At 41.0% G+C, this 11,682-nt stretch overlaps 1 protein-coding gene across 1 annotated transcript; it reads right to left on the bottom strand.

Annotated features, from left to right (window-relative positions):
• Positions 1 to 3,022: 3,022 nt before the first annotated feature.
• On the bottom strand, positions 3,023 to 10,088 carry krt1-c5 (keratin, type 1, gene c5). The gene is made up of 9 exons (XM_018665309.2): positions 10,001 to 10,088; positions 8,707 to 9,113; positions 7,988 to 8,070; positions 7,236 to 7,392; positions 6,233 to 6,397; positions 6,019 to 6,144; positions 5,123 to 5,340; positions 4,921 to 4,949; positions 3,023 to 4,125 (listed from the first exon to the last, which is right to left on the bottom strand). The coding sequence occupies exons 2-9, from the start codon at positions 9,103 to 9,105 to the stop codon at positions 4,010 to 4,012; spliced, it is 1,293 nt and encodes a 430-aa protein (XP_018520825.1). The 5' UTR covers positions 9,106 to 9,113; positions 10,001 to 10,088; the 3' UTR covers positions 3,023 to 4,009.
• Positions 10,089 to 11,682: the final 1,594 nt, after the last annotated feature.

Genomic DNA, 11,682 nt, shown 5'->3' with positions numbered 1-11,682 from the left:
TACAAGACAAAGTCCATTGAACTTAAAAATCAATCAATGTCGAAGTCATTTAGGAACACAAATGTACGCACCGCAAACACATCGTGTTACCTAACGGCCTGGCCCCGCTTTTATATTCTCGCTACCCAACTTGCATCCGTGTGATTGGAGGGCCGGATCGGGTGCCGCTCCAATCAGAATCCAGGACTCATACGACACGTCTAGTAGCGAGAGCCAATCACGTGTTGGGGACCACACAGCCGATTTAGCATATCCACAAATGTTTCAAAAATGAGGTGGATAGACGGTTGTAACGATACATTAAGATATACTGTGAACTCTTTGATATATTTGTATGAAAATGTCAGCATTTTCCCACAAGAAGCAGTAGAAACAAGTAAAAGTACTTCATATTAAAGATAAATCCACCTATCTCTTAAAAGACTTTTAACTGCTTAGTGATTTTTCTCTGCAGGGACACTGCATGCATTTCACCACAGGGAGGTACTCTTCACTACGTTATTAAAATACAGTACAGAACTGATACAGAGGATGTGGTAGTGCACGAGATGTCAACATCTTCCTTTTCACGTTATCAAATCCAATACATGGGATAATATTATGATAACAGACAGGAACACAAAGTTTTAAATAGTTTTGAGTAACAAAATCCCATTATAAGAGGTAATTCTGCATTAAATTACCAGAGTGGTTACAATGTTAAGTGCCAGAGAGAAAAGGTTTTGTTGTCTATTTCTGCACAGCTGGGTCATATGTCACAGTTCTTCTTTCTAAACTGTTATCCACTGTGTGTGTGGTTGCAAATGTTGTGTATGAGCTCATGGGACAGACTCATAAAGGTTAGCGAGAAACACCTATGTTTGGGTTTTACTAGTTTCACATGAAGGTGGCAAAAAATACCACTAGTGGCTGTTCAGGCTGCTGTGTTGATGTTGCTGCTGTTTAAGGCTTAAATGATAAAAAAGAGTGACGTCTGCACACTGACTTCAAGCCATGGGACAATGTTTCAGCTCTATCTGAATCTTTTAGGTCATAATGATTAAAAATGATTACCACACCCATATGTTTAAATAGGCTGACAGGCTCCATGAAAACACATGTGTTTAAATATAAAAAAAACAAAAAAACAGCTCAAGAAGTATTGCACTGTATATGACCAAAAGTATTATATTCTTCTTTTTCAATTGGCAGTTTTAACTGTAAACGTTGTCATCACTGACGTCTTAGTCTGGGAATGTGGGTTTTTTACTGCATCGTATTAAAACCTTTCACAACTGAGTGAGGACTGTGCTTAACAAGTCCTGATGAAAGGTGATGACACAGAGAAAAGCTCACAGAGTAATGAACACATGTACACAAACTATTCCTGTCCACTTGAAGATAACTTGTTTTTACACCTTGCTTTTGAGACAAATTTTAAATTAATTAAATTTCTAAGTGAAGTTTAAGTTGATCACACATTATGGATTTAATATCATTATATTTATTTATTAAAAAAAAAAAAATCAAAAGTTACTGTAAATGTAGTTGCTACCTTTTCATTGGAAATAATTTTACCCCTCAGGTTACAGCTTCTTCTTGGGGTTTTTCTGAAAAATATTCATTTAGTTTGCAGTCAGATAACTTCAAGGAGATCCTTTCTTTACTAAATACATTTTTTTATTTACAAGTGAGTTTATCAGCCAGATTTGGTGCCTATACAGTGTCATTACACTTTTCAGACAAATCTAGTAATCCACATATGTGAGACCAAATATGTAAATCATTCACAGTTTCCAAGATTTAGACCAATTCTCTGATTAAGGGGGTCTCAGCTGTAGAGTACATGTAGTCATACTGCAACACAATCCTTCTCTCACACAATCTTTAAATTTAAGCTCAACACTTATTTGATGAGCCAGACTTTTGCACTATGTGAACTTTCCCTTCCTAGTGTCACATTTAATTCTTCAGTTTTTTTTTTTCCTGTATGTTGTTGCTGTGTGCATGGGTTCTAATGTGACTCTTATCTTTCGTTGCTAATGTTTTTATATGAGTTGTTTGTACATCTCAACTGTACAGTCATTTTTATACCTTGAATGTGGTATTTTATTGTCTTGTGTTGCTCATGCAAGTAACAAAAGTGAGGTAAATATACAGTATTAGGTTCTTCCTCATATCCTCACCACACAAACACACACCTCTCTGTGAAACCTCTCACACTGACCAAACGCTTCAGTGATCAGTTATGAAACTGAAAGTGGCTGAAATCCTCAAATGACAGCACTGCACTTTAAATGGAAGACTTAGTCAGTCAGGATCGAATTATATTGAAGTTTAACGATCAAACAAATCAGCAGATTCTTCCCCATCAATGCAGAGAAATCTTTTACCCAAGTGTCAGGTATAGAGTGTAAACCTTTGACACAATTTTTAACCTTTGCTGTTTAACTGTGGGCTCATTGTCTCTGTGTTGCCATGACACCTGACCTGGTCCTGTATCGCAGAGACCCAGGGTAACAGCACAGTAGCTTTTATTCACAGCATTGTAGGATTTTGTTCTGACCCTTATTGATTATCTTGTTGTTCACATTCTTATTTCACTTACTGTCTAAAGGTGAAATGTGTTTTTAAATTTAGATTTAAACTTTTGAACTGTTTACTGACTAACTTTCCAAGCAGAATTGTAGGCAGTCACTTTATACAGAGGTTCTGATACTAACAAGCCAACTCTCATGTTCTTACTCTGAAGGGATGGATGACTCCACCCCTTCAGTCACACCCCCTCAGAGGGCCACTCCTCTGCCCAAGCCTCTGAAGTGCACACAAACTCACAGAAAAGATGCTGAAATTCAAGACTCACACAGACAAAAGTCTGTTACCTGATATGTAGGTTTTGCAGTTTCTGTCCTTTTGGTGCAGAACCATTTATTTCTTTGTTCCTCCCACCATTTTGCCCCCCTCCAGTATCAGTTAAAGTTTCTGTTTGAGCTAAAGTCTCTCTCTAAAATGACAGGGACACATATTTTTAAACACTGTGTTTTATTGATACTGTACAGCTGCTTTGGTTGATTTATTTGGTTAGTTTATTTCTATAAAAAAAATTAGGTTACAACTCTCCTGTTATATTCTTACAGCCAAACTATTGTGCAAATACAGTTGATACTGATCAAGACAGTTTCTAGAAAGCATTTGTTTATAACGACGACAAATTTCAAATAACTAATAACATTTAGTGTGACCCTCCAAAAATATCCTGTTTGTACTAAAAGTTTGACATTTTTGGAAATACTCTTTCATGCCAAGAGTGAAATGAGAAGACTCATGTCTGTGCACTAAATATGAAGCTACAACCAGCAGCTGGTTAGCTTAGCATAAAGGCTATTTTTTTCCACTTTGTTTTTTGCCTGAATTAAACTAAGACCTAACCTGTCCATTAGAAAGCTTTAAAGGTGTTGTTGGGTGGATTTTGTTACTACTGGAAGAATCAGGCTAGCTGTTTCCCCTTGTTTCCAGTCTTTATGCTAAGCTAAGCTAATGGACTGCTAGCTGTAGCTTCATATTTACAAACTTGAGAATGGTTCCTATTTTCTCACCTGTTTCTAGGCAAGAAAGCTAAAAGGCATAGTTCCCAAAATGACAAACTAATGCTTTAAATGGAAATGGGGGTTGACTGTGAAAGCTAATTCTTCATAAGGCAAAATGTCCTCCTACTAGCTTTTTACATATGTTTCACAGACTCTGAGATGTAGTCAAAAGCCCTGGAGAAAGCTATTACATATTATTGTGTCATGATTACCAGATTATACTTCAATTTTAATGTTCACATGCACACAAATATTTCATGTTGCTGAAGAGGATATATTTAACTGAACATGAATTTTATCTTCAGATCAGTTTTGGCAAGCTGGGGGCAACTTAAAACTTAGAGACAAAATAAAGAAGCTATAAAACAAGAGCGCTGATCCACAGTCAGCAGGCACTTTGGGTTTAACAGACGTCGCTGCTCCTTCTCTGCACACACTTTGGCTCATTTTTTGCGTTCTTCAATCTGCTCCACCTCGCTGGACTCATCTACCACTTTACCGTTGATCATGGTCTGAGTAACGACTTTTACAATCTTCCTGGTCCTGACGTCAGGGTCTTCTGTCAAACAGTTAAAAACCAGGGTTAGTCACGAAAAACACTGAAGGAGAATGATCTTTTTTGTCTTCTGGAACAGCACTAACAAGTACTGTTGTTACAGTAATAAAAAATATGATGTCTGCATGAGTATTCGAAGCTGCACCAAAGTGTTGACAACTTTGGTCATCAGTACCCTCACGTATAACCTAATGTCAGTAAACTAAAAACAAAAAATACAGAAGACAAGAACCAGTGTGGGTGATTCCAGCTTTCACTGGGTGAATCATTATTTTTTTCCTGCTGTATTTTCTTCAGTCTTCTATTCAGGCTTTTAGCAAATCCTGTGCCTGGATATCAAGTAATCTCGCCAAAGGCCAGACTCTTAATGTGGGTTAAGAGGGACAAATTTAGCAAAGGATGAGGTGCTCCTGTCTGCTGCAGCAACAAACTGTATGTAATCTACTGCAGGACTGTATACGTATACGGTCCTCAGGCGAAAACTTGTTGTCCTCCATACTGCTGCCCACATGGCCTTCCTTTACAGTACAGTATATACCAGTACTGCTATTCAGGAACACACTGTTTATTTCAAAATATGCACCATGTAAGAGTATAATAGTACTAATACAGTTGGGTTAGTCGCCCACTTTGCGCTGTTGGTAATGCAGCCTCATATTAGAATGACCCAGCCAGAGAGAGATGGCAGAACAGGCCATTAACAAGTAGGTTTCTACAAATGAGCATTTTGTACAGTTTCATATGCAGCTGGCTGGATGTGGTCCTTAACATTCAGTGAACGAAAGAGCTTGAACTTACTTTTAGGAGGTGGAGGTGTTTCTTTCACCCTGTGGGGCAAAACAATATGACATCTTAATCCAAGAAGTACCAAGGAGAAGTCACTATGAATGACCAGTTTCACATTGTTTTCACACTAATGCTTTAAAGAAGCAGTTCTGCATGAAATCTGGTTATATATGTAGTTTAGAGTGATAGTCATAGTTTCGCAGCCCTCACTTACATTTCCTCTCCTTCCAGCAGCCTCCTGTAGGTGGCAATCTCCATCTCCAAGTTCTGTTTGATGCGCAGCAGCTGTTCGTAGTCGGTCTTGTTGCGCTGCATGTCCAGACGCAGCTGAGACAGCTCATCCTCCAGATGGGTCAGCGTGGCCTGAAGACGGTCCATCTCCACAGAGTATTTGTGCCCTGTTTCTCCCAGGTTTCCCTCCAACACACCTACCTGTTAACAGCACATACAAGTGATAATCAGTGACAGTTCATTAGCAGGTTAATAATAATGCGGATGTGGATGGAAGGTTAAAGGTTAAACCCTTTGAGATTGTTCACACAGAACATGACGTACTGTACATGATATTCCTCTGTTAGGGCCACAAAAGTGTCTCCACTGTCTCCACATCAGTACACCCTTGATGTACATTCCTACCACCCAATATTTCTTTGTAAGTTTACCTGTTGAAATCATCCATTCATGACCCCTCACCACTTAACTAGAGATACTAGAGACTGTCAGTGCCATAATATCTCTGCATTCAGTATGTGTGCTCACTATCAGGCTGAGTAAACATCCATGAGCTATATTTGCATTCACTGAAAGACCTTTATATGCTGTATGACCTGTGCTCACTTGTAGCAGATACGCAGACAAAACCTTTGGGTTGGTGTCTTGTCACAGTGATTGATTATTGGAAATTGCTGTGTACACTTTATCGCTATAGTGGCTCTTTGTTGACAAAGAGAAAGCAGCTGTTATCTATAGTTACATGCAGTGTGCAAGAAGAGATGAGGTGAAGACGGGTTGAGCTCCAAAACAGTAGAGTGCTGGCAGGGGCTTGTCCAGTGGGGAAATTTTGATGTTTTCTACTTTGTTTTTTTTAGTTGTGTTTAAGCAGTGCTGTACCTGTTTGCGAAGACTATCGAGCTCCACCTCCAGAGCCTGCAGGAAACGTCGTCTCTCACTGAGCTCAGTTTGGGCACATCGCAAAGCCTCATTGCTTTCTTTGACCTCCGACTGCACTGCTTCTAACTGTAGACACACACATCAGATTAATATATAGTTTAACGTGCAGTGTGTAATCGGTAATACCACAAGAAAGGAAAAAACTGTGACTGACCTTCTTGAGGTACCAGGCCTCAGCCTCCTCCTTGTTCTTGCGAGCGATGCCCTCATACTGAACCCTCAGTTCAGCCAGTATGGCCCCCAGATCTGGACTCTGAGCTGCATCCACCTCCACATTCACCTGCTCGTTGGCCAGACGTGCCTTGAGGGAGCTCATTTCCTGCAATCATTAAAGGGGGAAAAAACAACCACCATTTAATTCTCGTGGTCCACCTCACACTCGACTTCAGCTGGTGTTAGTCTACACATATGGTAACAAGGAAGTAGATCCACTGTGCTGTGTAGATTGCCACAACAGCTACAGGGGTTTAAAAAGGAAACTACTTTCTGTTTTCTGTCTTTGCTGACTGTTGCTACATCGGGGTTGTCAGGCTGCCTGTGAGCATTCACGGTGATAACAGTGGTATATTTACAATTCAGTTGGGTCTCATGTCAACATGGCACCATGCTGCAGTGATCTTTAATTATTCCTGACCATATTTTTAACCACCTCAGCATAAAAAACAGCTTTCTTTTCAGTCAAGTCTGCAGGGAGCAGAGCAGTGCTTTCAAGGCTCAGTCCACATCCTGGACACCACACCTGACTGTCTAAACACACACAGTCCCTGTGGCTGGATGGGCTCAGGTAGTCATGTGCTGTGTACATGAGTATTATCTTGCTCTCTGGAAGCACCATGGCTACAGAGCCAAAGGGTGTGTCCATACACAACATTGTCATGTTTCAGATATTGAATACTGTTAAAGCTTCTGGCCTCAGAGTGCAAACACAAACTGCCTCGGAGCTGCTTCAGGTTAGCCTGTTTGAGAGAAAAAGAAACTATAGCTGGAATTTATTACACCCCTGTGTTTTTGTTTTTTTTTTTTGGATAATATTAACCACATCCTTGGTGAAGGCAGCTGCTTCCTACATTACTTGACAACTTGTAAGGTGATTATCTTGATAAGTAAACACTCATTGATCATGTCTGACGTGACCTTCACCATGGCGGGGATCTCACCTCGTCGTGATTCTTCTTGAGGAAGTAGAGCTCCTCCTTCAGGCTGTCCAGGTCTCCTCGCAGAGTAGCGATGATCTGGTCGTGGTCAGACTTCGCTCTCCTCAGAGCCTGACAGTCCCTCTCCACCGACTGGCACAAAGTGGCCTCTGCCTCCCATCTACAGAAAAAACATGGAGGAGAATTAAAAGAAAGGAGGTTATCAGCAGATATGTGCAACACGTCTATTTTTCATGTTAAAGCATTTCAAAGCTGTGATTTGTGATTTTTGACAACAGAAAACTAACATGACTTGATTTCCATGAAATCCCAGAATGGCTACACACAAGTGAAAAATACCACGCAAACTCACACAAAGATCTGCGTGTAAGGTACACATGCACTTTGCTGCTGATACCATAAATCACTGTCAATTGATGTATAACTCCTTCACATCAGGCCACAGAACATACCATCAACACGTTGTGAAAAATGGCAGCAGTGGGTGTATCCTGACTCCACCATCTTTCCTACAGCTTCACCTTGCCAACTGTGGACTACTCAGAAATGGACGACGTCTCCCTGACCTGCACAATCTATCACATCCCGCGCTAACTGATGTTTGTCTCCTGCGGGTGCCTGAGCACCGTGGGAATGGGACTCTTATTTCGCAGCCTGACAGAAAGGTCATTTATTCACATTGCTTTGCAGTCTGGCGCTCCCATGTGAACACTCACAGGCAAGTTAAAAGAAAGGAACCTCTGTGTGACACTCACTTGACCCTGAAGTCGTCAGCTGCCAGCTTGGCATTATCAATCTCCAGCATGATACGAGCGTTGTCCAGCGTCTTCTTTCTCACCTGAGCAGGGGGGACAGAGGAAGTTAGTTAAGATCTAAGCCTGAGGAACTACAGATGATATGTGTTTTTTTTAATAACTAGAGTGCTGGTTTGTTTGCTGCAACTCGCTGGCAGAAAACAATACATGTTCTTACCAAAGCTGGTCACTGAGAACATGAAAATCTGTCAGGCTGGAGCTGTTAAGAGTCACTGCTCCTAGACTCCTAGACTAGTCTGTCTTTATCTTTTGTGTTAACATGTCCAAATGTCATTTTGCTCTTTTGAAGCACAGGCTTTGAAGGTCAATGTTGACTTGAAGAGAGGATCACATTTCTATCAAACTACAATGAGAAAGTTCAGTTTTTGCTTTGTTAGACAATCCTAAACTTACTTCTTGTATTTGAACTAGTGCTTCAAGGTTGTGTCTCCACAGCCCAACATGATATCAGGTGCACAGACAAAAGAGACAAAAACAATCTCAAGAGAAAAAGTAAAATAGATGCTAAAGTACCTTTACGATGTTTCAACATTACGTCTTCAACAGATAATATTCAACATGTGATCAAAACGGTTTATATTGTAGACTTTGATTCCATATCAGTCACTCGTCACACTCATGAGAAAGTGAATTCTTAAACCTGATCTATGGACACTAACCTCCTGCCCAATGGCATGTGCCTGGGCCATCATCCCCTCGATGTCATGTCCTTTCGGAGCCCTCTCCAGCATCAGCTGTTTGATCTTCACCTCCAGTTCAGCGTTGGACCTCTCCAGTGAGCGCACCTTGTCCAGGTAGTTGGCCAGCCGGTCATTCAGGCCCTGCATGGTCTCCTTCTCGCTGGCTCCGACACCAAGGCCGTTGAAGGAGAGGCTGGAGCCCAGCATGTTGAGGCCGTTGCCCACTGAGACGGAGCGGGACAGAGACAGGGTGCCGACGGTGGCCAGAGGCGAGACGGAAGGCTTGGAGCGGATGCTGCGTCCGCTGTCCCTCACAGACATGCTGGAGAAGGAGGGCTGGCGTACAGAGTAGCTGCGCACAGAGAAGGTGGAGGCCATGGTGTCCACTGCAGAATATTAAGATTAATGTTATTCTTATCGGTGCGATTATGACATGTGCACTAATACACATGTTACAGCAAAGAGCCAGAAGTACAACTTTTGTGTCAGTGAGCAAAACAAAAACACAGATCTTTAAGCATGTGTTTGATAAATTCATGCAGTAGGGAGTTTGCTCTTGACCTTGGAAACAGTAGTCGAGGATGAACATTCAATCCACTTTTAAGTCATCGTGGACACCTTTGTTCAAAAAAGAGAACAACTACATTCTTTTTGTGTCTCTTTTTATTCATTTAGCATCTCTTTGTAATTGTTTTGGATCTCTATGTGATTGCCTCTGTAGTTCTGAGTCTCTCTGTCTTTAGTCACTCTGTGCATCTTTTTGGGCGTTTAGAGTCTCTCCATAGTCATTTTCTGTATCTCTGTAATTATCTTTATGTCTCTCTCGGGTCAATCTGCATCTCTCTGTAGTCATGTTGCATCTGTCTGTATCATTTAGCATCTTTTTGTAGACGTTTCACTGATTTCCAAACAAGAAATGTTAACTTTGACTTCAGAAAGAGGGCTCTAGCTAAGGGGCCCCCTATCTCTGGGGCCCCTGTGCCTGGTAGGCTCATTCAGTAATCCATCCATCTCTCTGAGCAGCTACAAAGTGGACCTTGTAGTGAGTCTGTTTGTCAGCTTCGATGACTGATGATGGTTAAAATAAAAGTGCTAAAGATGAAACATTATAGTTCTGTTCTTGTCAATAAGATTCAATGCGTCCCTCCATCAGTGACAGATTATTTCTGTGTCGAAAGAGTTTTAAATATGGAAAACTTCATCGCTCACTCACTGACATTTAGTTGTTATTTAATGAGTAAGAACAGAGAGGAAAGAGAAAAACAGTACATACATTTAGCTCAGTTCTTCAGGACGTCTTCTCTTCTGCTGCTCGATCAGGTTTTGACCCTGATGGTGTGAGTGACCGTCGTTACTGGACCAGATTTCACAGGTGAGTTTGGCTGCAGAGGCTCCACTCTCTCTTTGTTGGGGTGGAGCCACTGTCGGTGTGTCCAATCCCACTGCAACAAAGAGGAGGATGCAACTTGACACCTTACAGAAGAGTGAAACAATGGTACACATAAACTAAACCGGTCAGTGTCACAATTTTAAATACAGCTCATTGTCTGTAGCATCACAGGTTTGCAAACAGCAACTGTAAGATGAGACACTTGATTTACTTCCTGTAATACTAAAACTAAATCATTATCTGCTGTCATTTGAACATTAATTAAAATGTAACTTCTTATAGATTTGTTTTTCTAGATCTACAACCCATGCTGTTTGCAACTGAAAACTAATATATTTATTAGTCGACTAAGGTATTTTTCAGTGCATTTAAATGTTGCTTGTTTTAGATTTTGTCAAACATACATGATGTAAATGCTTGTATAGTGATACAAAATATGTACTCTGAATATTAAAGCTAATAACATTTTGAATTGAAATAATCCTGAAGAAATTGATGTTTTTCTGGAAAAAAAAAAGATCTTTTACTGAGGTAAAAATAGCAACACTTATATTTTTCCTATATAAAGTATGTAGCACCATTCAGAATGTTATAAAAGTACAATTCCTCTGAAATTTATTTAGGTGTAGGTATAAAGTACCTCATAACTAAGTACAGAACTTGAGTCATTTTACTTGCTTACTGTTATATTCCACACAAAGTAATTTAGAACTGCAGTATATTTGGCCTCATATCTCCGTACCATACAGTGACATCGACCTCCTCAGGTCTTCACCTGACACAAACCGGTGTGGCCGGCCGGCTGGAAACAGGGAGCCGGCTGTCTCCACAGTGATCCCATTGAGAGTATGGACACAATGCATTTCAGAGCGATGTGAGACGCTGGCTTCACCTGAGGACGGCCCGGTGGGGTGGGGAGAAACGGGAGGAAGCAGGGAAACAATGGAGGGAAAGAAAGAAAAGAAAGCGAAGACCCCTGAGAAATGCAGAGGGAAATGCAGGGCGTTGGAAACTTGGCTTATATTCACACACAGGCACAGAGACACACACCTTTTTGTATATTTGATAAGTGTCAACTATCTCTCAGTCCCTCTCTCGCTGTTGTACAGTATGTAATCCCTTGTTACTGTATTGTAGAATTCCTCCACTGAGCATTATTCTCTCTGCAGGATCAGATCACACAGCGACTCTGACCTGGTTTAGTGCCTTACATGCCTCTTCACTCCACCCAACGCCCACCCTCCTCTGCCCTGCACACACACACGTACACACCATCACAAAAAGCACTGAAAAAGGATGACAGGCGGAACAAAATGCGCTCCAAGCTGTTGAGATCATCCACATGATCAAATCGAGACTTTTACAGTAAATAAAGGAGATGTAATCTCATGGTCACAAGCTGGTTTCTTTTGTGCTGCTGCTTGTAATACGAATATAGACGTTATCACCTATCCGACCTCCACAGGGGGCAGAGACAATAACAAGAATATCTTAACTCTATCCAGCTCTGTCCACAATGAGGTTCAATCAAGTCTCAACAAAGGAAAATTACATTTCCTGCTCTC

This window comes from Lates calcarifer, linkage group LG13 (genome assembly GCF_001640805.2).
Source record: "Lates calcarifer isolate ASB-BC8 linkage group LG13, TLL_Latcal_v3, whole genome shotgun sequence".
Classification (NCBI taxonomy): domain Eukaryota; kingdom Metazoa; phylum Chordata; class Actinopteri; family Centropomidae; genus Lates; species Lates calcarifer.
Note: the sequence above shows the minus strand (reverse complement) of the source record. Positions and strands in the feature narration are given on the sequence as shown.

Coding starts and splice junctions, on each gene's coding strand:
- krt1-c5 (XM_018665309.2), bottom strand. CDS start 9,105: ATGGCCTCCACCTTCTCTGTGCGCAGCTACTCTGTACGCCAGCCCTCC. Junction 5,341..6,018: donor TCGATAGTCTTCGCAAACAG/GTACAGCACTGC, acceptor TGCTGTTAACAG/GTAGGTGTGTTGGAGGGAAA. Junction 4,126..4,920: donor AACACCTCCACCTCCTAAAA/GTAAGTTCAAGC, acceptor ACTGTTTGACAG/AAGACCCTGACGTCAGGACC.